Source organism: Loa loa (genome assembly GCF_000183805.2).
Source record: "Loa loa unplaced genomic scaffold supercont3.105, whole genome shotgun sequence".
In the NCBI taxonomy this organism is placed as follows: domain Eukaryota; kingdom Metazoa; phylum Nematoda; class Chromadorea; order Rhabditida; family Onchocercidae; genus Loa; species Loa loa.
The window spans coordinates 6,907-17,097 of record NW_018108285.1 but is presented as its reverse complement, the minus strand read 5'-3'; the positions used below and the strand labels follow the sequence as shown (position 1 = coordinate 17,097).

At 35.7% G+C, this 10,191-nt stretch overlaps 3 protein-coding genes across 3 annotated transcripts; 1 reads left to right on the top strand and 2 right to left on the bottom strand.

Annotated features, from left to right (window-relative positions):
• Positions 1 to 1,281: 1,281 nt before the first annotated feature.
• LOAG_02890 (hypothetical protein) lies at positions 1,282 to 2,956 on the bottom strand (the record flags this gene model as incomplete). Its single annotated transcript, XM_020446160.1, has 6 exons — positions 1,282 to 1,490; positions 1,559 to 1,682; positions 1,848 to 1,866; positions 1,908 to 2,010; positions 2,374 to 2,524; positions 2,897 to 2,956. The coding sequence occupies 6 exons, from the start codon at positions 2,954 to 2,956 to the stop codon at positions 1,282 to 1,284; spliced, it is 666 nt and encodes a 221-aa protein (XP_020303463.1).
• Positions 2,957 to 3,711: 755 nt separating this feature from the next.
• Positions 3,712 to 7,583, top strand: LOAG_02889 (KOW domain-containing protein family protein; the record flags this gene model as incomplete). Its single annotated transcript, XM_020446159.1, has 10 exons — positions 3,712 to 3,784; positions 3,856 to 3,939; positions 4,260 to 4,515; positions 4,838 to 5,009; positions 5,126 to 5,274; positions 5,535 to 5,690; positions 6,008 to 6,156; positions 6,670 to 6,854; positions 7,093 to 7,186; positions 7,276 to 7,583. The coding sequence occupies 10 exons, from the start codon at positions 3,712 to 3,714 to the stop codon at positions 7,488 to 7,490; spliced, it is 1,533 nt and encodes a 510-aa protein (XP_020303462.1). The 3' UTR covers positions 7,491 to 7,583.
• Positions 7,584 to 9,397: 1,814 nt separating this feature from the next.
• On the bottom strand, positions 9,398 to 10,179 carry LOAG_02888 (hypothetical protein; the record flags this gene model as incomplete). Its single annotated transcript, XM_003138425.1, has 2 exons — positions 9,398 to 9,589; positions 9,730 to 10,179. 2 exons carry the CDS (start codon positions 10,177 to 10,179, stop codon positions 9,398 to 9,400), a joined length of 642 nt encoding a protein of 213 aa, XP_003138473.1.
• Between the last annotated feature and the right edge of the window lie 12 nt (positions 10,180 to 10,191).

Below are 10,191 nucleotides of genomic sequence, written 5' to 3'. Positions count from 1 at the left end.
TTTTAAATTTCATAATAACAAACAAGTAGAAGAAGACAGTGTAAAGGTAGCAAGATTAATCAATTTTTATTGTAAAAGTGATTCCAACCTACAGCTGTCCCATTATAGTAGGAGTTGCGCTAGATAACGAATACCATTGATTAGAAAACATCCAGAAGTTTCAGTTTTACAATATTTGAAATAACGCAAGTGGTATCGAAGTCTACATCATTTCACAGACAAAATAAACGGATAACTTTTCTTCCGGTTTACGTAAGTTTAATGGAGACACTAACAAAAAAGCGTGATTATCCAATCTCGAATGAGCACCTTGCAGGTCTCCATCTTCACTGAACACCTGACTGCCTTAGAATTAAACCGGTGCTAAAAACCGCGCCCAGACAAAATGTCACATTATCACGCTAATCGTGAACTAGTCATTCACACTACTACCTGGGATTCACTTTTGTAATGTCATGGAGCAAATATATTGCCAAACACAACGTTCCCCCTTCTCTGGGATGATGCGCGTAGTAAACCACTTCTTTATTCTTTCAAAGAGTAGCTCCTACAAGTTTTAAGCTGTTCGGTCCAATACAAGACTTTTTGTGCCATGCTATTAATTTATGCGACAAAACGAACGGAAAAAAGTTTATCAATAGAACTTGAAAATTTAGTGATACAGATACAATTGCCAGAAATGCTGGTGCTACTGCTCTGTGAGTCAACATTCAAGAAATCATTAAATCCAGTAATGAAAAAATACGAATAGTGCAGGATATTTCAATTACTGCATGTAAGCGATTTTTTTTTACGCTAGTAAAACTTGGAATAGAAAAGCTGCAAATAATAGGCAAATCTTATCAGGTTTCACTGCAATAAAAATGCCCAAATTCAATTTATACTCTAACTCGTAGAGCTTGGAACCTTGAAGCTTCCACTTAAAACGCAAATTTGAAGGAAAATGAGACTCATCCGATCAGAAAAATGAATAAATAATGAGCCATCCATAAAACATATCAAACAATCATCATGTTTTTTCACAAGATATTGTGAACGAAGTAAATTTTAAGACTACTAATATAAGTGTAGAAGAGAAATAAAACTTGAATTGAATTCAAAGGAGTACGAAGTATGTTTTTTCTCCAATATAATGCAATTACAATTATGCAATTACAATTCGAGTTATACAATTGCAAAGTTTGAGTAGAAATTTAATATAGTAGAATATAAAAGAGAAAAAAAAATGTGGTCTACAAATTCAGAACATAGCAAAATGTGACGCAACTGATATAGTTTCCATTACCATTTATTCTTTTTTTGGGGACGATCTCTTGCTCCTGGCTTAACATAACTTCTAGCCAATCGCTCTTCTGTTATTCTTTCATCATCGCTATCATCGGTTTCCTCCTCCTCGTCGTCTTCATCTTCATCAGAATCAGATCCAATTGATGGTAGGTCCTCATTACCAGAACCTTCATTGTCTTCGTCGGACAGTGCACCCGTATCAGCTGAAATGACAAAACAATGGGAATAAAAGACTGCTGAATAACCTTACCAAAGAAGAGAAGGAACGCACCGAATTCAACTCCACCCTCGTCGAGATCATCACCACCTTCATTCAATTTCGCATTTTCGGGTAATTGTCCACATGCTTTTAAATTCCTCGCTTCATCGGGATTATATTTTAAAATAACATCAGCCTATAACATACAAATATACATATATATATATATATAATATGCAAAAGTCTAAGATGAAAATGAAGATACGCAAGATTTATAAATATGTTAGTTTTCCAGTCCCCTTCCGAAAACAGAATTCTGAAAAGCATGTAACACTAATTAAGAAGTCTGTAAATAAATTACCTTATCGTCCTGATAATCTCTGAGACCAATTAGTATAATATCACCAGTGTTAATCCATACTTTTTTCGTAATTTCCCTCGAATATGACATAAGCGCGGTTTACCATCGAAGCAGTTTGCATTTAGCCGACCGTTACCAAGCATTTTAATTACTTGCGCATATTCTGCAAAATATATTTATGCCTAAGAATAGCCTAAAATAAGTAGATCTGAATGATTCCAATGCTGTAGTTCCATAACAACCTTTTTTTCCAAATTAATAGTTCCAATTAGGTGGTCAAAAGTGACGTGCAGAAATGACCAGAAAATGAATTTTTCATACCGAATAGGTAATGTCTGAAATAAAGAAAAAAAAGTTTCGGCTATCCGGCAAAGAAGCGGTTTTGGAAGAGAATTCGACGACCCGTAAATTTTAACAATACAAAAGCACTAATTTCACACTACAGTTAAAAGCCTCCCAATAAGTTTAATCTTTCACCAGAATACTAATAGCAATGGTACATTATATACTCCGAGGGGAAACAGACCTTGTCCAGGCTCTTTGTATATCAATTCTCTTTTCATTATATCATTCTCGTTCTTACCCCTCCGACGATTTTTTACCACCCTTTCCCTTATTTTTCGGCATTCTGCAAACTGTTCTGGAACTTGCTGCTTACGGATCAGTAATTTAGATTTCTGAAAAATTATTCAAAATGTTTTAACTAATAATAGGTAAATCATTCTAAGGACAATAAACAAATTTTTACGATACATCACAAAAAAACATGGAAACTGCTATTTCATGAAATTCACAATTTTATTTACGCACAGTATTCAGCTGTCACAAAAAAAAATCTGATTTGGATGGAAGGAAGTAGAAAAGAAAGGGTAATGTTGAAGTACTGAGCAACATAACTATATAAATTTTGAGATCTAAAAGGTTATGTCTGGTTCTGGCTAATGAAGATCAGATCAGTAGCAGGCTAACCTGTGAATGAATTAAAATGAATAGTTGAAGCTGACATTTGAGTCGTTAGGGAAGCGGATGCTTCTGAGCTACTTCCAAACAGGGAAGAGGAGATGCCAACGAGTAAGTTGCTGGACAGAAAGCGTCTTGGCTTGCCCCATTTTCAATCACTATTTAAAACATAGGTCTGTGTGAGTAAAAATATTTCAAAATGTGCTAAATATCAACTACTTACGACATTATGCTTCTCCTCACTTACATGAACACCACATAAAAGTGCAGACCTGAAATTAAATTTCACACTCAGAGGAGACACAGAACATCAAGCCTACCGCTAGAACGAAAAACTGCACTGAAAATTGAATCCATCACCCGCAAAACACCAATCGGTCTACTACAAACCAAATTTTATCGGAATGATCTGCTCAGATCACTCAACTCATTTCCCCGGTAAATTTCAACAACGTTATGTCTAAAATTGAGAACTGAAGCGAATATCCTCGATTTCAAGTCAGTGACGATGAAGCCGAGAAAATCTACAACTACTATGATGTTATCGTTCTGGAAATGGGCAATTCTAATGGTGGCAAATGAGATATGGTGGGCGTACTAGTTTTCCCTTCCCCATACTGGGAAGTTTTTCAAAGAAACATATTCGCACTCCCAAATACATTAAGCCTACGGTGTGATAAGCCGAGATATCGATTCTCGTTCGGTATTTGTTGGCTTTCTAACTATTCTGCTATGTTGAAGGATCGTGGAGCAAAGAAATTCGTTAGACTGAAGGATTGTGGAGCAAAGAAATACTTTCGAATACTTTTCTCCCATCCCCTAAAAAGCATCTAAGATATCAAACATGAACAAATCTCCGTCAACGGAACTCGTTGTCAACATCTCGTAAACATATTCATTGTATATGGCACACAGGCATTTTCACACTGCTTCTTCATCAAAATACCCCAACGCTATGAACGTGGTGCAGTGGACCGGTTTGTCTGCTAAACGAATTATTTTCGAGTTGTTAAATGAGTTGTTTTCTGTAAGGTCTTGTGGGTTTTAGGAAGGGAAGGGCGGACTGTTCCAGATATCTCAAAAGAAGCGGCAAGCTTTCCTGAAGTCATGATTTTGGAATCGGATCGTGATCGTGTGTATACATGTGTATACACGTTCGTTGAGATTTCAACTCGATTTTTCACTGTCGTCTAATCCTGATGATAATTCGTAATAATGAACGTATTCTCGGTTGAGAAGGTAGCTCATCCATGATCAGGATACTTGTCACACCTAGGTTGGGTTGGAAATTGACATATTTGGGCTATTTGCAATGTGCCTTCACCGTTTGCCGAATCGTATAGTGTTTTAGAGTCGTTCTCCTTTTCTTTCCCTCTCAATTTTGATTTCATTTGATCCTGAAGTTATCCTTGTCATTATCACCAAGTTGAAACTGATGATTGTTATTTTTAGCGTCCGGTGTACAAATGCCATCAACATCTGAACATTCCTGCTCATCTGACATGTCGAACGTTCCCAAAGATATGTCATGTCAAAAATCATCTGATGTAAAATTCACGATATCCACTCTTAAAAGAAATGTGCCATCAATATCAAACAATAATGTACTGCGAATTGAAAGTAATGGAAGTGACGATAATGCGGAAGGTGCTATTAATGAATTTAAACGTCAACGGCTTACACTTATGAAAAACGGACAAATGACTGAGTATGTTAACTTTTACTTCAGCATGTTAACAACTTAAAAACTATTTATTTCTGTAGCAGTCCGGTCGAAGTATTGGCACATTTAAGGATTTTTAAATGAATACTGTTCCCTACCAATCTTCAGATGAATACCGTTTCCCTACTGAACTTTAAAGCTGGATAAAGTTATACAAATCTGTTGGAATCGGATTTGGATCCCAATAATTCAAGGAATAAGCCGGAAAATGCTAGCATGATACTATTCACTCTTAGCATTTCTGGGGTTGAAATAAGAGCAATTTATTTTGCTTGTTTATTTTTCTTCACAAAACCTTCGTTTCCAGACCAGGAGGAATACATAAGTCGGAAAGCAGTTTGGTTATACCAATGGTAACGCAGAAGGATTGGAGGATTGAGCGCCTTTTGCAGATGAAGAACGAGGGTAAACTAAATAAGGAAGAGCTAGCGAAGCTGGAGCTACTTACCGAATCTGCTTCGTCATCAACTCAAGAGACAGTTTGTTTTCAGCTTATTCACGTCTTTCCATCATTTTAAACTTCAGTTATATAATAACGCTTTATGCAATCCCCCTTCAGTAATCCTTATTTTTTTGTCTATGAGTGTTTCTGCAGAGCGTGAATAAAGTTGACGGTCAGATCAGTGAATCGCTTAGCAGTGTGGATGCTGATTATGATTCAGTACCAATAGAAGTATTTGGTCTTGCGGTACTGAGAGGTTGTGGTTGGCGAGAAGGTGAAGGAATTGGTAAAACAAACAAAAAGTGAATTTAAAACTTTTAAATTCGTAAACTAGAATGTAGACTGTGCTTAGTTTTGTACAACTGTCTTGGAAAAATTCCCTGTGTTTCGAGAATCATTTTATTAAATCAGCGGTTTTCAAAGATGGTAAACTGAATGATATTTTTAGGTATTGGTGTTGTGATTTCAGAGAATAATATCTTGCTGATATTTTACTGAGCAGTGTTACCTCCCACTGTTAACATTCTTTTTGTAAGTTAGGTTACTGCTCTTTAATTTTCAGGGTAGTACCTCTGCGAATCTCATCCAGAAGGCCGAAAGGACTTGGATTGGGTGCCACCATTTTGTCGAAATCGACAAATAGCTTGAATTCAGATGCAGGAAAATTGTGTAGTTTAAAGAAAGCATCACTTGTGAAAATTATTGGTGGGATATATAGGTAATGATAACACTTTATGAAAGAAAAGCTGACAGGATTTATATTTAATTCATAAGACGCATGCGTACCTTTTTTGCGCTACTAATTTTTTGTTTCACTTTTTATGCAGTATTCAGAAAGTGAGAATAATGAACGATTACTTTACATTATGGTTTAGTAATGCTTTGAAACAATTTACATGAGAAAAACTAAATTACTAATACATTTGGCAATTTTTTACTGCCAGCAATTTTTGTTGCATATGTAGTAGTAATTTTGTTTGTTTTTAATGTGTTTCATTTTTGTTTTCTTTTATTAACTTATGAAAATTGTTTTAGGAATTTATATGGAAGAATAGAGAGTTTCGATGAAGATAATGCGAGCGTTATTGTTCGGCTGGCTGTGGGTGACAAAATTGTTCGTGTTAGTCACTATGCTGTGATTTTGGTCACTGATGAGGAATATAAACGAAAAGGCAGAAGTATAGGTAGTTATTTCGATTTGAACTTCAGTGTGATCTAAAATATGGAATTATTCGACATTATTCGAGGGATTTTGATGAACTTCCCACTTTATGTCCTACATTTTTTCGTGAACCTGATGGATATTATTATTTTATATAGTTAGAGTAGTCAGGTATTACTCGCCAAAAAAGTGATTTGTTTATTGGAGAAATCTTCGGACGACATTTGGGATGTATGTGTTCGGTCGACTTCATGACATTCATTATTTTCTCAGCCTGCAAGATTGTTACATCGCAGAGTTTCGTGATAGTGTGAAGTTTGAAGTCGATATCAATAACTTCCTCACCCATTGCTGTCCTAGTCTCAGTACTTTGTTTATTGCACATAATGACATATCTCTCTCTTAGCTTCACTGCATGTCAGTTTAAACCGAAAATGATGCTAGTTACTAGACTTCATAAAACAAATCGTGATGAATGTATCTGTTTTGTTTTATTTTTGAAAATTTCAAAACAGTCATGTTATATGCCTTGAAGCAGAACCTTCTCATGACGGTGGCAAACATTCAAATGGTAAAATCGAAATGAAGGATAGCAAAGTGAGAACATCACAGGAAAAGAATTATAAGAAGCAGAAATCAGAAATCATTGTCAAACCAAATAGGGAAGGTATGTGGGCACGACCAGAACTGAAAGTGCGATTCATCGATAGGAGATTCAAGGTTATTGTGTTTTTTGTGATTTTTCGAAAATTTTTTGAAGCGCAAATTTTTTAACTACTGCTTTTTCTTATTTCGTGGCTGCTCTGAATTGGGGATTCATCGAAATCCATTATAATCTGATTAACTTGTCTTATGCTCACAAGTAGTCTTATACATTTGTATGCTTGTGGCTGTTATTCATTGTTTTGATAATGTTTTCGCAAAGGCATTAAGAAATGAAGGATTCGTGCACTTTTAGAATGGGAAGCTCTATAATGAGAAGGTTCGGATTCTGGATGCAGCCGATCGTGAAAACTGCATTGTAGAAGATTTTTCTGGAAATAAGTATTTCCGTAAGTTATTGTTTTGTAGATATAACGTCTTTTGATTTCATTTTACATCTTTTTATTTTTAGTAAATCTTAATGTTAGTGTGTTTTTAGAAATCAGTGAACATTGGCTGGAAACAGTGATACCAAAAGCGAGGGGGACAAAGTTGATGATTGTAAATGGTCCACTTCGTGGAAACATTGCAGTGCTGGAAGCAAAGGATAAGAAAAAACATACGGTTATTGCTAGGTTGATAACTACTGATGAAATTGTTACTATGTATTTTGATGATGTCTGTGAATACCTTGGTTCTTTTGATGACTTTTAGAACATCATGATTTTCTATCATCATATGATAGTTCTCGTTCTATTAATAGATGTATGCAGCACTTAAATCTTTGTACTCAAACTTGTCGCTACAACCACTAAAACGATTCAGTGAGTTTTCTGAAATTTCCTACAGAAAAGGTGAAGTTCGAGAGGACGTTTGAGAATGTGATATGAGGCAGCATACTTTTCAATAATTGTTGGTTTTGATTGAGAGCTATAAGTGATCGACTGCTGAGTTTCTATTCGTGTACACAAATATTTGTCATACCTCCGACTTATGTTTTAAGTGTAATTAGTACTGTGTATTTCAGGGGAAATAGAATTTTCGTTTGGCAAACTTTATTATATTTTGAACATAAAGACTCCCACGTCATCCATATTCAGAAATGAGCGTATGTCTAAAATATGCAAACAGCAAGGTTGTAGTTGCAAACGTTGGCTTAGGTACAAGAAATTAATATAGATGTGAATGGCTAGACTGATTGGAATGCGCTATAAGAAAGGAAATTAGCTATTGACAACATCAAATTTTATGGTGTGATAGATGCAAGCAATATATGAATCTGCTGGAATACAAAGTTCTTCGATAGTTTGCAGTAATGTTGTACGGTATGATTGGGAAATGGTTAGTTTTCGTAAGTCCTGCACGAATGTTGACACTATTGTAGATTGGTTGCTTCTACCTGTGGACGATCCATGTCATGAATTACTGCTGTTGAAACGCCTTAAAAAGAATTCGGTTGAATCTGTAATTTGATTATATAAATCATAATGTAGTAATTTATTTCAAAGCGTCTTTGCTAAAAGTCACTCAGGGCTCCAAATAGCTGGATGAAAAGAAACGTGAGGAATGGATATGACGCTTTCAAGAAATACTTAACCTTATAATTTGTAACCTGCTGTGGAATCAGTCTTTGTTCCCAGTTCATTTTTAGTTCGGATGCTACAGGCAACAAATTAACAATTATTTTGGATAAGATGTAAACCTGTTTAAGGTGATTCCAGTATTTTCCCAACCTTCTATTATAGTAAATCTTTTTTTTTCTTGTAATTGTTTTGATGGTGGTGTGAAGATCTATGAAATATCTGAGTTTTTCTATGACTACTTGACGATACAGCTAATATCGGATCATACATAATTTTTTGCGGAAAAAATGGCATGTAAACGATATAGAGTTACACTGATCAGGTCCTTCACTTTGAATATAACTTTCTATATCTCTGTCAAATACTTTCAACGGCTGGCATAAGTTACAAAATCTGCTGCAAATAAAAATAACTTTCAAAATACAAATAAATTGAGAAAATTGGCTTAGATTCGGAATCTAGAATTTTAGTGGAGAATATGCATTCTAGGTGTATGTATTGTCGCCGAATTTCTTTGTTTCAAACTTGGGTAATTGAACTTTTATTCCTCAAAACTCGGTAACACAGAAACGATTTTAACGATTATAATATCACTATGTGCAAAAGGGGGACCAAAAACCAATAACGCCCGATATCGTCGACCCAACCGACCTGTTGCAATACTTCTTGCGAAAATGAACTGGCGCTCAGGATCTCATTCTTTTTATTGCTGCAATTTCGCGTTATGACTTTCGGAGTTTTTCCGACATTCCCAACTGAGGAAGAATATTGTCCTTAGGAGTTATAATACTGGTGTTTTTTTTGATTTTCGGTTTAAATTCAAAATCTCGGTGTTTGAATTTCATTGAGTAGCATTCCTAAATCTTGAGGCTATAAGTTCTTCTTGCTGATCTGGGTTTTCCATTGGTTTTTTAAAAGCTGTCGGCTGAATTCTCGAACTTTCTTCAACAGTTATTTCCAAGGGGTACAGTACATTTACTGGTCTATTGAGAAGTTTCGTTGGGCATTTCTACCAATGCGCTTCTTGTCACTCCCTCTCTACCTTTTCTTGCACCAACCATTTCTTCCGTCCAGGGCAGAATACCAGTCTCCCCTGAACTGCAAACAGTCGCTTTGATGCCAGATTTCAGCTTTTGTTTGAGCTTCTACTGTGCTTTCCTTACTTTCTTGGTCGATATCCTTATTTTCAATTCCGATCTCAACTTCATCTTTTTCATCATCATCTTCAAGCTCGTACTTATCTCAATCATTCACTGTTGCAGATTTCATTTTCATCTTTACCTCTTTGGCTGGTTTTATTTTGACCATTGGCATTGCTTCATCAGGTTTGTCGATTTTGTCTGATTTTTTCTTCGGTGTCGGTATTTTACTTCTTTTTTTCTATCTCCACTTTCCACTTGAATTTTATAGCACTCATCAAAATAGCTGTAATAAGGATTGTAAGCATCCACTATTTTGTTATGCTCCGAATTTTCCAATCTACTCCGTGATCTCCATAGCTTTCTGTCATCGTGGCTCGTTACGCTAGCCATGCATGATACGGCTGAGGTTATTGGTGTAGCACTTGCTTTGCGAATATTATTTATATAACCATTCCCGGCTAGCATTGGTCCAAGTTTTGCCCTGAGTAACAGAAATCCTGATTCCAATTCTTGTGCTGCATCTAGTTTGATAAACTTGAAGAAGTCTTTGACGCCAATAAATATTTCGGGCTGCTTCCAGTAACCGTCTATCCCTTTTAAGTTTTTTCTTTCCATTATAGAACTGATATTTTTGTCGTCGACTGTGACCATTTCTAGTTTATTTGTAAGGTACTCCATTACGTTAACCTC